A 16033-nucleotide genomic window follows, 5' to 3' on the forward strand; every position below is an offset into this window, starting at 1 on the left:
CTACTAATTTAAATAAATTGCTTCCAATGTGTAAATCAATTATTTCTAATGTACTCATGAATAGTTGCTAATTTCAGTGAAGCCAGATTTGTAGAGGAGAAATTAAATCAGCACTTTTTATTTACTGTTTGCATCCTTATTCTATCTACCGTATGCTTTTCTCTGTATGTTATTTCATTCACTTCTCCATCCCTGTATCCCTTTAAAATTGTTCTAATTGCATTCTTTTGCTGAGTGGTCTGTTAGTCACAACTGGGAAGACAGCAATTATATAGAGGTTCATTTAAAACCAGCATTAATACTATGTCGAGAAGTAGCTATTAAAAAAGAGTATGAAAAGAGCTTTCAGGGTCTAATCCAAAACCCAACAGAGAGAATGGAAAGCTTCTAATGCCTATTCTACTTATCCTGAATTTACAAAGTCAGCAAATAAAAGCATCATCTCCCCCATCTTTCCCTTCTCTTATAGCATATTTACCTGAAATTATAGCAGTTAGCTAGTCTGTGAATACTTTCTTGGAAATATATCTACTCTTCCTCTAAAGGGAAAATATTTAATAATGTTTATATAAGTTATGTTATCTGAAGGAATACATTAGCAAATAATTCTGCCAACTGTACAAAAGCCTTACATTTAGGATTTGTTTTGCAGTAGCAGCAGTACATTAAAATGGCAGCTCTGTGCTTTTGACTTGGAAAATGTATGAGTTGGCATGGGTTTAGTTAGGCCACTGAACCTCATAGTCTAAAGAATTCATCATTCTTGAAATGTAAATAAATATTTTCACTCTGATTAGAGCTGCAGCACGCAGCTTGCCAAATACACAAACTCCATGGAATGAGCCCCACCAAACTTCAGCGTTTCCCACCATTCTGTCAGTAGGTTCATGATGAAATGTGCTGGTGCTCAGGCAGAATATTTCTAACATCCAAACGGATGTAATTTTTGAGACCTATGGAATGATATTTCACAATCTTACTAGGAACGTGTATTTTCTTGTTTTCATTATCATTTCCATATTAGCTGTTGTGTAGATGTGAGTCAAAATATGAACATCTTCTAACCAGAGCAAGACAGACCAGAAAGAGGTCTAAGAATAACATGTTTATTAAAGATACTTAGAAAAACCTGTATCTGCTTTTCACAAGCCACCGCACTTTTTATGATAGTGTTGTTTCACGCAGTTTAAGATCAAGTATTAACTTGCAGTTCTGATTTTTAAAAAATATCATCACATCTTGTGAGGATACAGCAAAACTAAGCATACTTTGTCTTGTTTCCTGGTCTTAAAAACTGTCTTATAAGTTTACATGGAACAGCATCAGTAAAAAAGACAGGAAAGCCCTTGACCTTCATTCTACATCAAAGAAGGCAGGAACTGTCATCAGCGATTGACGTATCACTATATAATAATATACAATTGCTATTGCTAATTTAGCAACTGCTTTGAATTTTTCTTAAAATAAGATATGTAATGAAGTCCATAGAAAGCAGAGGGATTTTTCCCCCATGACATAGAAATCATAAATCAGTCAAATCAGCAAACTGTTTAGGAATATCTAAAAATAAATAAATGTGCCTTCATGAATTTCAGTAGTTGTTGATTTAGCTAGCAAAAGCTAGTCTGAAAAATCCTTATTCATAGAAGAGCTTGCATATAATGATATATATTATACCAAAATCATAAATAATACCAATAGAGTTATAGTATCTTTTCCAACACATATGTATGTTGAAAATATATTTTCATAATTCATAAATATATTAGAGCCATCACACCGATACACTTAAAAAAGCTTTTGTTGGTGGTGGTGGTAGTGGTTTTTCTCTGCAGATTGTGTTAGAAGCAAAACAGCACTGAAACCTTTCTTTATGTCTGACTGGCTTTACTATCGATCTATCTATAAATATCTATATCTATGTATTTATGTATATATAGAGATATTTAAATAAGAAATAAAAATGGAAATGTAACTTGCACATCAAAATACCAGTTACTTGTTTTCTCCTATGCTTGTGGTATAAGCAGCCAAGAGGGATGTGCATTTACACAGTCAGATGTAATCGTGCAGAATTTTGAATTTACTTTTCCTGTGCTAACACTGTAGCTATCTTATGAAGAGAAATTCTCCTGAGAACGATACCACAACATGGAGCTCAGGCAGACTATCATGTGTATTTTGTGAGCTCTTGAGGGTAGGTGTGGGTGGACTGTAGTAATGCACTCCTACACTACCACACGTACACCTGCTCCACAAATTCTTTCTGACAGCACCACTGTTTTGAATGAGAAGTGTGGACCTGAAGTTTAAATCTCTCTGGCAATATTGATGCCAGCAATAGCTCAAGGTAACTCAGATAAAGAGTTTTCCTCTGTTCTCAAGACATAAGATCATGGTAACGCTAACACACTAAAGGAATATTCATCTGATCAGTTTTATATGAAGATTTAGCGACTCAATCCACATATATACTAAGTTTCTGTTATAGGAATCTGGAGAGAAAAGATTTTTCCATTCACCTCATACTGGGCAAGGTCACGGATGGCAATTCCGCAGCCAGCAGGCTCACTCCCCACACCTTCCGCAAAGTTTTGTGTTCCTTTGGCCTCAGGCACTGCTGTGTCAGGGAGTGCTGGGGATCCCCGCTCCCTCTTCAGTCCTGTTTACTAACTCTGAGCTTACTCCCATCTTTGATCTTAGCCTTCCTCCCATCTTCCCCTCCAATCACATTGACCACCCAGGTGTTGAGTCAGTTGTCTGATGCAAACAGCAGACTTAGCTGGTCTTGCATACATAGGAAGGGCTAACCAGAGAGACTACTCTCTCTCCAAGTCCCGAACACGAATGCTAACCGGAAAATAGTGGCTTAATCATCGATTTCAAAGCCATGCAACAGAAAAGTGCTTGGTTAACTACGCATCTAAGCATGCAAGGTGTCCTCAATGGCTTCATTGGGAGTCCTTCATGCAGTTAAAACTAGACATGTAACTTGCTCAACTGAGATCTAACAAGCTTATTTGTAATATGCGTTTTCTTGTGGGAATATCATCTATCCAGCCACAGCCAACTTCTATCCCCACTAAAGTTTTTAAAAGAATGGCTATTTTTTCTGCTAACGTAAGTACTCAAAACACAACTGGAATCTGATGCATTTATCCCAACAGAGAACCTGATGCATAGTATCAGTTATTAATTATAGGGTATAACGACAATAATAATGTTCTCATTGTTAGTCATTTCTGTAATCAGCAATTAGTTCATCAATGCACAAACTGCTCTTAGCTTCTCCTACAGCTGATAGCTAAAAAATCCTGGTCATTTGTGACACTAAACATCTGAATTCCTTGGGACTCTGCCCAGCCTGATGTAGATTACTCATCTGTGATACTCAACTGCAGTCATGCTGTACAGTGGATTTTCTGCTGAATACTGCATGTGTGAATGCTTCCAAAAATAGATACAAAGCTTACTGGCATAATTGTTTTATTCTGTGAACTTAGGAAAATCTTTTGCTCTTGCTCTTTCTTTCTTTTTTTTTTTCTTTCCTTTTTCCCCCCAACAATTCTATCAATTCTATCTTGACTATGATCTAGCCTTTTTTACTATTTTATTTTGGTATAATATACATCATTTTCATGTGGAAGAAACTGTTTCTTTTGGAACAAAGAAAAATCAATCTTTATACTGTCCTACATGTGCATAATAGAGCAGAGAGATTAACATATTTGCATTTTGTTTCCGTAAATCTTTGGGAACAAAATTCATGAAAACTCTGTGGAATTCATCCACTTGTAGACAGCCAGCACAGACCTCTGTTTTATTTCTCAAGGGTTTTAGCTTTTAGAACACACTGGGCATAACACATAGGCACAACACAGAGTTGTGCTGGCCTTCACAAAGGGATAAATTTCATCCTGGTGTTTAATCAGAAAAAAAAAAAAAATGAAGCTACTACTGCTAATGTTATTGAGAACTTATTGAATTAAGCAGGTCTGGGACTGTAATCCTGTTTGCCATGTTCATTTCTCCTACCGAAAGCCTCTCTAACAAGTTTTCATCTCCCAAGGTTTCCAATGAGTTACTGCAGCTCTTCCAAGTTATATCCTGATAATGTCCCTTCAGTATGTATATGAGGTTTCACTAAGCATCCCTGTCCTCCGAGACAAGAACATCTCTTTTTGACTTACAATCCAGGGTCTTAAATGAATCTTTTCGTTTTACGTCAAAACTATCAAGAGTATTTTACAGAGAAAAAAGAATACTAGGAGTCAAACAAAACTCATTATTTACCACAAGGGATGCCAACATTTTTACCTTGATTGCATCTATTTCAGAAAAGCAAAGTAAATGAAACTGTAATTGATGTCTGCCTCTCAGAGCAATTTTAAAACATCCTAAAACTAGTCATACTAGTCAGTAAATAAGTGACAGCATTAAGAAAATCGATATTAAACCATTGAACAGCATCTAAGAGAACATTTTCCACACTTTCAGCAGATATTATGAACAAAGCAAAATAAGAAAGCCAACAGTCTTTGTTTTCATCTACTTGAATGTTTAGCTGTTTTCAGCAGAATGTGTTAATGAACATTGAAAAGGTGCACATTAACATATTTGATAGACGGTAAAATGCAATGAGGGGATTTAATCAAAGCAATGAAGGAGTCTAATTAATGCAATCAGCATTAGATCGTGCAAATATTTTCATTGAATGCCATCTTGTAAAGCCAGTGACGTGTTGGATTTTTTGCTACTTAAAGCTATGCTGATGTCTCTACATCTTAAGATCAACAGACACAGCTGGATAAAAAAGGCTACATTCGTAACTATATTTTAAGAATCTTTTAAACACAGGAAAACAAAGTTTTCCAAAAATAATAAAATTTGTCTGCTGATCGTTATGTTACATCAAGATTATGTGGTTTTTTTTATGTCATTTAAAACTTATTTTTAATTTCTTTTTTTTTTAAGTTTCCAAATACATACTCTAAAGCATTAACATATCTGTTTATTTTTTATCTGTGTATGTTATAGTTGTATCATTTATAAAAGTCTCTCCTATACAATTTAAGAAAGCAACGTGCCCTAGTAAATACTTGCCCTTTATCTCTGCAAAAATGTTAAATAGCTGTTGCTGATTTTTTTTTTTTGTATGAGTAAAAATATTTAGGAGCAGGGGACTTGTGACTCTACGTTCCTTAATTACCTCTTTCCCAAGTGATAGCATAATTACAATTACATTTAAATAAAGTATTTTAATATTAAATATTATATTTAAGTTAGGCAAAATATCTGCTCTTCCTTCAGAATGCAAAGATTTCAAGGCATCTTTTATCCCATTAAATAATAATAATTATGATTATTATTATATATTTTTAAAAAACTCTTGTGTAACTTAAGTATTTTTCTAGGTAACAAGTGCATTTTTTATTTATCAAGAACTCAGTCCTACAGGATGCTAAGCATCTTTATTGTCTCCAGTTTCAGCAAACAGAGCAAGACCTGGGGACTGTGTAGGAATTATCAGAAAACAAAGTAGTGAAACTATATTGCAATCACTTCAGAAGTGTGCATAGCTGTCCATTACATCCCAAGGTAATGGACAGCTATGTTATGCACATAACTCTTCCAAAATTTCAGTGAAGGTGAGAGCAGCCTTTTAAGTTTATTTTGTGGGAGAGGAGTATTAAAGAATCTAAAATAAAGCCGGGATTTGTCACAATACCTTTTCTAGAACAGTTTTAACCCACATACAGAAGCATCTGGTAATTATTATAGCTTTATTACACTATTATATTATTATACTTTCATCAAAAAATCTCTCTCAGTATTAACCTAGTAATCAGGAGTATATATGCTTGGATAAGTTAACAGATCTTCTTCATTCATTGTTTGAAAAATAAGATTAAATAACTCAGCACCTTTTCAGATGTACTCAGAAAAAAAAATCATTTTTCTTAGGAAATATTAAAGAAAATGAAAATTTAATTCCAGACGAGAAAGAGAAAGAGAAAGAGAAAGAGAAAGAGAAAGAGAAAGAGAAAGAGAAAGAGAAAGAGAAGAGAAGAGAAGAGAAAGAGAAGAGAAGAGAAGAGAAGAGAAGAGAAGAGAAGAGAAGAGAAGAGAAGAGAAGAGAAGAGAAGAGAAGAGAAGAGAAAAGAAAAGAAAAGAAAAGAAAAGAAAAGAAAAGAAAAGAAAAGAAAAGAAAAGAAAAGAAAAGAAAAGAAAAGAAAAGAAAAGAAAAGAAAAGAAAAGAAAAGAAAAGAAAAGAAAAGAAAAGAAAAGAAAAGAAAAGAAAAGAAAAGAAGAAAAAAGAAAAGAAAAGAAAAGAAAAAATTGGACTACAATTTTCATTTCTATTTTTTTGTCTTTGGTTTCTATACTCTTAAACTTCATCAATTTTTAAAAGAAAAATCTCATCTTGAAATGAAAATTTGGACTATCTAATTTTTAAATTATTAAAATGAGTTTTTTGTTGTTTTGTTTTGGCCCTGTTTGTATGGCTGATAGTGTTCTTTGAATTATTCAAAATCTGCATTTCAGTCACCCGGGTTCATGTCATTTTCAAGTATGAGATTGGCCCTGAAAATACCCACGTTTTCTCATAGCTATATGTTTCAGTCATTTGACTAAAGTTCATTCAGTCACTGATGTGACTGCAGTTCAAAGAGATAACTAACTTATCTGCAGTTCATACTTTAACTAAGTTAAAGAAGATGTTTCTGGTACCTTTGTCAGCACAGTCTGCAGCAGCAGATAATTCAGTTTGGGGTGTAAGACTCACTCAAAAATATCAGGTTCTTGGCAGGCAACCCCACAGCTGAGCTCCAACTATTTCATTCCTCTGCTTTTTTGGTGCTAACAAGAGGTGGGAAATCTGCCTTGGGCATCCCTTTATTTGCTGCCATCACAGTCACTACAGACTGTGGAACAGCCACTATAGATATACATTTAGACTTGATAGTTGAGTTTAATAATTTATATATCTCTAAATTAAAATATGAGAAATATAAAATAATTTTATTTAGAGATATATAAATTATTTTAGCTGGTAGTACCTTGAGAACTTAGCAAATGTCCCCACATCTAGAGCATCTCTATTCTATATCACATCCCACTCCTTCACAAGATGGCTTCAATGACCAGTCCCACTCACCATTGTAGTTTCTGCTATTGAACCAAAGCTGTTGATAAATATGTTGCAGGTAACATTTACAGGAGGACCTGCAAGTTGAACAATAAATAGAAAAATTGACAGGTTGTGTTCATGACATATATTACGTATTGTTGTTCTCTTGCCAATGGCATCATAGCACTTACCATTGTGGTTTCTGTGACTGATCCAAAACTGTTGATAAAAATATTGCAAGTAACGTTTACTGGAGGACCTGTGGAATGCAATAAAAATGTTGCAATATACATTGAAACAAAAGTACAGATCCCTCAGCCTCCGCACAATCTGATACAGATGTGGCTGAAAACAAGCAGAAAGTGAGTTTTCCCAGTCAGATCACATAAAAGTCTATCAAAAGAAAAACATTATCAAAACTAAATTAATTAACCTGGTTCCACTGGAAGTTGTTATGTAACCATGCAGGACTGCATCCTTCCATTTAAGGATGTAGGAAAAGTTTTGGGTGAAAGCATGAGTGTAACAGCTCTTAATCCACAGCTCCAGTGCAGGATACATTACAGCATTGCAAACACTCCTCATTCCCTTTCTCTCAGACTTACAGTTGGAAGATTGTCTCTCCATATCTATCCCACTCCATGTCTAACAGCTTGGCACTGAAATTCCCAACAAGGACCCCTTTTCGTATTGATTCCAGTCTACTGGAAAAGGACTTAGAAGAGCAGGTCTTCATGCATCTGATATGGAGTTGTCCGCCTTGCTATAACAAAATATTTTAGCAATATCTGTTTTGGCTTGACACAGCTGTCATTAGGCAGCTGTTTGTAATCTCTTCCCTTCCACCTCCTTTCCTGCTATTTAGCAGGCACTGATGTGTAGCAGAATGAATGGGGACTTAATATTTAATTAGTTTTCTATTAGCCCCTTAGATTTTTAGGCTTGATGAAATGAACAGGGGTTCACAACTGAATTAAAATGGATTATTGCTAAATGCCTGAATTTTAGTGACACAAAAGTTGATATAAACATTTAGTATCAAATACATTTCTTTTTTTTTCCTCATTACTATTTTAATCACACAACTTTCCCTATATTTAAAAAAAAAAAATTAAAAAAAAACAGTGCACAAAACATAATTACCTATATTCAGTTCCACCTTTACATCAAAAATTGTTTACAAATGATTTAATTATTATGTTTTATTAATTTTTTGAAGAATGGAAAGACAAAGTGATGTGCTTAGTGACACACAGTAGTGCAGAATTCTACAGTATCATCTTTCTGAGTGCTAGACTACCCACCTTCCAGGAAACAAATTTCCTGCCTTTGTGAAGAAAACACACAACAGTAATATATTTTAAGGTTGTTAAATTCCAATGAACTATGTTGGTGAACCTGCAGGTCCATGGCCTTGTTCCTCCCCAGGAGCATGAGTTTGCATTCCCCCTTGCTAAACTTCATGAATTTCCTGTTGGTCCATCTCTACAACCTCTCAAATTCCTTCTAAATGGTGGCATAACGCACTGGTGTAATAAACACTCCTCCCTGTTTTATATCTCCTGCAAGTTTGTTGAGGGTGCATTCTGTCCCATCATCCAGGTAATTAATTAAGATGTTAAATAGTGTAGGCCCAGTATCAACCCCTGGAGTGCACCAGCATTGCCTGGTCCCCAGATGGACTTTGTGCTGCTGATCACAACTCTTTGAGTACAACTCTTGCTCCAGACTTGCCCACAGGTTTTAGGAGCATGGGATTAGTGATCACCAGCCTTATCAATAAAGACCAAGATGAAGAAGCCATTGAGTACTTCAGTATTTTCCATGCCTTGTGTCACCTTCTCTTCAACCTTACAACATTGTCTGGCCAAAACTATCACATGTGAGCACCCCAGGTTTCAATTCCTAAGTGACAATGGAAACCGGGTAAGCTCAGATAAACACAATTACATGTGTTAAGGGATTTGTTACTATACCACAGAATGCAGGACATCCGTACACTGAATGGTTACATGCTACAGTATCCTATCTTATAACAAAGCAAATATTTCCTTCCGTTTCAGTACTCAACTGCATAACATCTGTTACCTTCTCTCTGCTGCTAGATGTGGAGCTGTATAAGAACTCAGTAAACATAAGTACTGCCAATAAAATCGGTCACATTCCCTTCATTCTCAAAATTATCTTGAGAGTTATTGGTGAGTTATCAGTCTTTTTTCCTGGTCATTTATATTTGTTTTTAAATATCAGAGGTGTAATGGTGGCTTTGTAATCATATGAGAACAGAAGGTACTTAGTAAATGATCTTATAAAATGACATCTCGCCATATAATTTACAGATTCTGAGCAAAGAGCCCAATTTTCTCTTAAAGTCACTCTGTTAGTGGTGGGTTTAGTAAATGTGCATAGGAAACATGGACCAAATGAAGTAAAAAAAAAGGAAAAAAAATATCTGAGCACTGAAGTTTGCAATGCTTTTTTTATTTTGTCTATTGATTTTATTTTTATTTTTTTTCCTATAGAAGTTGATGCAATTATTCCAATGGGAAGAGGTTGTACAGGTGTTGTATGTCTTAAGGAAGATGTGTTGTTTAAAGACGGCACACCACATCACTTTTTCCCAAGAAACTTTTCACACACTCACCCTCCATTCTATCAGACATTTCTAATCTAATAGCTCATTTAAAATGAAAGCAGTAAAATTCTGTGAAGTAAATCCAAGGTTTGTGAACACAATCTAAAATTTTTCAAAGGTAAAGAACACATTTAATATGATTTTGTTGCCTAAAATCTCAAAAGAGTTGATATAACCTCTACAAATTTAAGCAAAATATACTTTATAAGCAAACATTTTTTACTGCCTATTTTTGTCACCTAGAATGAACAAGCAAGCAGTCTAGGTGCCTTTCAGGCACATTTGAGATTGCCAAAGTCATTTTTAAGTCATGAGAAAAATGCCTATTTCATAAAAGTACTCAGGCCAAAAAATAACCCCCGGGTAGCTAATGTACAAATCCACCAGAAAGAAGGCGTCTGGTATTCTGACAAGCAAACAAGATATCATTTATGTTCCCTGCAACTCCCTTCCCCTGCTTCCCTGTACGGTGTGTTGCTGTTGCCAGTTGATGTGACTCTCCAATAGACTGTCTTCTTAATAAGGCCTGACATTGTAATACGTCATACCCCTCCTGTGACTTCAGGGCACTTAACACTCACAGAAAGTCCTCAATACTCATCCGCAAGAAACCCTGAGTATATTGAATATCCCCCTATATTTGCTTTGGTATATTGCTTCATAGCTCCTGTACCAAAGGTGCACTGCTGTGACCTTGCCACTGTCTGGCTGGAGAGTGAATCCTTTCCTTGTCATCTGCCAGAGAGGGCAAATCCATCTCACAGTCTGAGGGAGTACCACTGTTGACTGGTGAGTGCTGAAAGCTGTAAGCTGAGACCAGTCCAACTGCTAACTGCAGCTTTTGACTAATATTCTCAAATTTGGTTAACACATGACCCCAAAGCTTCCTTCATTTGGCAGGTTCATGGAAGACTTACTTGCACTCTTTCACTGGACATCATTCTAACCACAAATAACCATATCTGTATTATCACGTCCACCTCGACTCTGTGTATTTGGCACATTGTTTCTAGGCTGCACCTGGCAGCCTTTTGTTCTTCACATTAACTTCAGCCTTATTGCTAAAATGTCTATGTTAGGAAAATTATAATCATACTGCATTTGGCAAATGCATTAAACACAGCACAGCCAGCCGGTCAAAAGAGGTGATTTTCCCACTATATTTAGTGTTGGTGCAGCCTCAGCTTGAATATTGTGTGCTCCACAATACCAAGAGTTCTGGGCTCCACAGCACGGAAAGGCTGCTGAGGTCCCTGAAAGCACCCAGAGGAGGCCAGCACAGCAGGCGGCAGGGCTGGAAGGCATGTGCTGTGAGGGGAGGCTGGGGACACTTGGGCTGCCCAGCCTGGAGGAGAGGAGGCCCAGAGGCGACCTCGCTGCTCTCCGCAGCCTCCCGAGGAGGGGAAGCGCAGGGGGAGGCGCCGGCCTCCGCTCCTGGGACCCGCTGGCAGGGCACGGGCACGGCACAGAGCTGCGCCGGGGAGTTCAGGCTGGGCATCAGGAAACGTTTCTTTGCCGTGAGGGCGGTCACACACCGCAACAGGCTTCCTGGGGAGCTGGGTGCTGCCCCGTGCCCGTCAGTGCTCAAGGGGCATTTGGGCAATGCTCTCAGTGATGTGCCCTAGCTGCTGGTCGGCCCTGATCGCTCAGGCAGCTGGACTGGTGGTCTTTGGTGGTCCCTTACAACTGAACTATTCAATTCTATTCTATTCTATTCTATTCTAGTCTAGTCTAGTCTATATAAAAGATTTAAAACAATACCTGCACAATTGTCAGTTTTGTAAGGCAAACTAAAATACAGTTCACACACACAGAGACATACAGGTACACACACAGAGAACTCTGGGCAAAGCAGAGAGGCATGGAAGCAAAATTAGAGATAATGAACCAGAACTCTCTCATGGAATGAAAGTGAAAATTTTGGCAAGATGTTGACAGATCTATTAAGAATCTTAAGTCCAAATCTTCCATCTTTTTCTCTAAACAGTATTTTTTGGTCCACCTTCTGACTTTGGCACATGTGCCAATGGAACAAGTGCTTTGCCATTATCTTGGATAATCTATTTAATTCTGTATATTAGTGAGAAAGCTGAACTGAACTGCCTTTCTCCTCATGCCATAGAGAGCAGGATAAGGATCAGGACTGTTTTAAAAAGATTAAAATCAATCCCTTCTGAATGTAAGGATAAAGCAGGGATCCAGAACCAGGACCGTAAGGCAAAGTGAGGGAACAGTGATCGCACTAAGGACTGGGTGTCACCTCATCAGTGGCGTGGGGATTTCACATCCAAGCTTAAATAAGAGGGGAGTGAAATGTGATTGAGGGCAGGAAGAGGACATACATGCTGACCTGAGCGCTGGTAACACAGATACCAGTACAGCAGGGTAGAGGAGCAAGATTTTTGAAGATAGTTTTTTAAGTTGCCAGTTCTGGAAGCAGGCAGTGTTTTAGCAACCTCCACCAAACCGAACAGCCTCCAACATCCAGCACAGTCCTCATGAGACCAGGAACAGCCAGCTCCCATGGAGGGCTCTGCTTCTGCAGCTGCAGTACTACATGTACCTGAATTACCACTTCAAGAGCTTCACAACGCATATCTTCATGGCCCTGCAGGCACATCCTTGTATGTCAGGCAGCAACACTGATCTGCTGCTGGGACACCACAGCTTGCCATGGTCATTAGGCAGGAGCAAGTTATTTATTCTTCAAGCTTCCTCCCTCCTCAGAGTGAAGCAGGCAGGGTAAGGACTGGAAAAGTGCTATCAAATGTGTCTCAGCCAGTCCTGTGGCCAGGGACCATGGATACATGGCCAAGGAAAGAAAGGGGGCTTTGATGTGCTGGAAAAATTCCCCTGAGGCACAGGGGTCCTGAAGATACTCCAGACGCAGATCAGCTTGTACACATGTTTTCAATGTTCTGCCTAAATATCTAGTCCAAACCCTGGTGAGAAAAAGCTCATGATTTAAGAAGTTTACTTAGGTTTTTGTTAAGAAAGCAGGAACCACACCACAAGTGGTCTTTATTTCAAGTACCAAGGTGAGCCTCCTTCTCCCTTTCCCTTCTGCCTTCAGGCAAAACCAACATTTTCCCCCATCTTTCCTCCATCATCTCATTTGTGTCTTAACAGCAAAGGAAATATATCAGTCATAAGAAGCAAAACTAATAACACCAGGACAACATAGTCACCCTAAGGCTTGAAAATCTAGGTGACGTTTATTGTTGGGAAGTGATGCTTTTTCATTAAGGACATTGTTTTTCTATAGGACTTCTGTGGGGCACATCACCCTAACTCCCTAAGTATAATCATGCCAAGAAAACAAATTAGTCCTTTTTCTTTAGATGTGTTCACCACAATCCAACATTACACAGAAATTATTATGCTTACATCAATTTTATTATTCATTGATGGCAATTGTATCTATTAAACAAATGAATAAAATAAAAAAGGAACCTCACAAGGGCAGAGATCTCAGAAACCTCTGCAATACAGCAATTGTATGGTACTTTGCCCTGATGCAATTTACTGGGGAAAATAAAATAAAATAAAAACAAAATTATTGTTCTGCTTCATCAAGCTAAAACCAACATACTCTGAAAGTTCATCTGTCATATATAATAACTTAGCTTGCTGAGAATGCCATGTCTCCTGGTGGGAATGTAGCAACAGTTTTGTGTGCTTACTCTTGCATCTGAATACAGAATTGTATTCTGTGAAGTCAATATACATTTATGAACAACAGGAGAAGTCCAAGAGCCACAAAAGCATTGACAGATCCAGAGCCAAATCTGCAGACAAATTTAGGTGCCTAAAGCCTCTTTAGGAATCTCATGCCCATGGATATTACTGAGCCCAAATACTACCAAGTAGTTAAAGAATATATTTGAGCAATGCCACTTATTGCAGTGATATCTGTAGAGTGGAGGACACACAGAATGCTCTGCCCAAAGTAGGTAACACTAAACAGAACCGGCACGAAAGCATTACAGTTAAAGGAACGCCTTAAGTACATTTTTTCCCTAGTTTTTGTATCTCTGCCTATTTCCGGAAGTGCACATGTAGGCATACACACACACATAAAAATATACAAAATGGCATCAAGACAACTCTTCTTTTACACCAAAATTTAAGCTGCTTCCTTCATTTGTTTAACTTCAGAAAACATCTGAGCAAAAATGCAGCCTTACAACATTACATGGATATAAAAAGGGCACGTCACATTCCAAAATTGAAAGCTTTTCTTAAAATACCACTGGAGACTTACAAGACAAATACTCCAGTGATTGTCAGATTCAGGTGATTACAGAATGAGTCACAGAAATAAAAGGTCTCTGAGGTAAGTAGAGCTAAAGCCATCCATATATGCACTGACATAGTCTGAGGTCAAACAGTAAGCAATCAATTTTTGAAGTGGTATGTGAGTTTTCAGCTGTGGGACTATTGCTGAATGTAACAGAAGTCATGCTGCTAAAATCCCATCAGCACATCACAGGAGGAAAATCCCTGCTAAGATGCACTTTTTGTGCCTTAAAGTGCCTGTGAAAATTTTTGGATTGGCATGCCTTACACTGAAGGAATGCCTCTGTCCTCAGACCCAGCGCTGGAAGAGGAAGGTGAGTCTCATGCTACAAAACCTCTTCAGCTCTGCATTTGGTATTACAGGATAGTCCATATGACGTGTTCATTCTTCCCTGGCTCTTTCTGCTAAGGCTGATAACAGAAACATGTATTACTGTCAGCTTTGGGGTGCAGTGGGATATTTCCATGCAGATTATCTAACAGACACCGCACAAGAACAATTTTCAGGCACTATTTCATTTCACTCCCCAAACCAGGAGCTCAGAAGTGAAAAGCCCTTTAAACAGTTGACATGCTCCTGATTTACCCAGCTAACCTGAGCTAGTCTACAAAGAATATGTAGCAATAACAGACACAATGGATCATATAAAGGCATTGGAGCTGACTTTCACGTAGGCAGTTTGAGGGCTGCTACCAGTGCAGTCGTGGCAGGTTGGAATTCACTGGAGGCCAGTAACCTCAGGCATTATAGCTCCTGCTGAGCTCTGTATCATCTCTATGTGGCACAAAGCACCTCTGAGCAAATTACTTGAAAGCTAGCTCAGATATTTCTACACAAGCCTGTCACACTTGTGACTGAGTGCAGCCAATGCCAAAGCTAAAATCTTGCATGTGCAAATGAGTCTGTGGAAACAAATTTAAAGAAAAAAAAAGAAAAAAGAAAAAAAAGTGAATAAGAAATCTTTGATCCAAAAATTTCCTATTGGAACTAGAAGCCTGCACTGCAAAGGTACTTTAGTACTTATGTCAACTTTGAAAATATTCAAATAAATGCTTTAATTCTTCATATGTCCATCTTTTTTTTTTTTTTTCTCTGAGCTCTCCTCTCTTCTCTCATGTCTTTCCATTCTGAGGAGTGACCAGCACCTCACTGCAAGGCATTTATATCTGAAGTCTTTGTTCCTCCAGTGCAAGACAGAAATGGGTACTTTCTGGTGAAATTGAATTGTTAGCTTTTCTTATGGGATGAAAATATCCAGGCACCTACTTTTTTTATTTTGTTTTGTTTTTTATCACCAAGTAATTTTCACTAACATGAGCAAATGGAAAGCAGAGGCTCTCAGCCTCACTGGGAGCAGGTAGCAGAGATGCTCCTTGCACCTGGTTCTGAGAAACTGCTTGCTTGCTTTGCATTAATGAAGACAGCTCTTTGCTGCTGATCAGCATGTGAACTGCCTAATGTGTTCAGAGGCCTGGGACACTCCTTAATGTGGTTAAATAAAATATGGTATTACATCTCTAGTCATGAAATCTGCATTCCTGCATAGGGTCAGTCAAACTCTTCCTGGGTAATCTTATTTTTAATAATATTTTACAAATTCACTGTAGCCAATTCATCTAAGAGACCACATGGAAACACAAGATAAAAAATATGCACTGAGAGGAGAGAGCAGGAGGAAAGATGAAAAATAAAAAAAGTATTAATAATAATACTGAAATTCTGTTAACCCAGTCTAGGCTTTTATTTTCAGTCAGAATTAACTGCTTTGTTCTGTTCTGCATACTCACCTCAAAACATTTATTAATAATAATAAAAGGTGTCCTATTCCATTTTCTCTAAATATTTCTTCCTTTGTTCCTTCTCTGTGATTCTGATCTTGCACCACACAAACTGACGGAAGCTTAGTTATATGTGTCAATAGGTACAGTCTCAAATATAGATCTTGGTCAATATCACTGTCTGTATT

At 37.6% G+C, this 16033-nt stretch overlaps 1 protein-coding gene across 3 annotated transcripts in view; it reads right to left on the reverse strand.

Annotated features, from left to right (window-relative positions):
- The window catches only part of GLRA2 (glycine receptor alpha 2), a 130696-nt gene that overhangs the window by 101525 nt on the left and 13138 nt on the right, over positions 1 to 16033 (reverse strand). The window contains exons 2-3 of one of the 3 annotated variants that reach the window (XM_080554325.1): positions 7324 to 7391; positions 7160 to 7227 (exon numbers count right to left, since the gene is read on the reverse strand). In XM_080554325.1, the coding sequence (XP_080410451.1) occupies positions 7160 to 7162 (3 nt within the window). In that variant the 5' untranslated portion in view covers positions 7163 to 7227; positions 7324 to 7391. The remainder of the gene's footprint in view (positions 1 to 7159; positions 7228 to 7323; positions 7392 to 16033) is intronic. The other 2 variants (XM_080554324.1, XM_080554323.1) reach the window with 2 other exon arrangements.

Source organism: Anser brachyrhynchus (assembly GCF_964034855.1).
Source record: "Anser brachyrhynchus genome assembly, chromosome: 1".
Classification (NCBI taxonomy): domain Eukaryota; kingdom Metazoa; phylum Chordata; class Aves; order Anseriformes; family Anatidae; genus Anser; species Anser brachyrhynchus.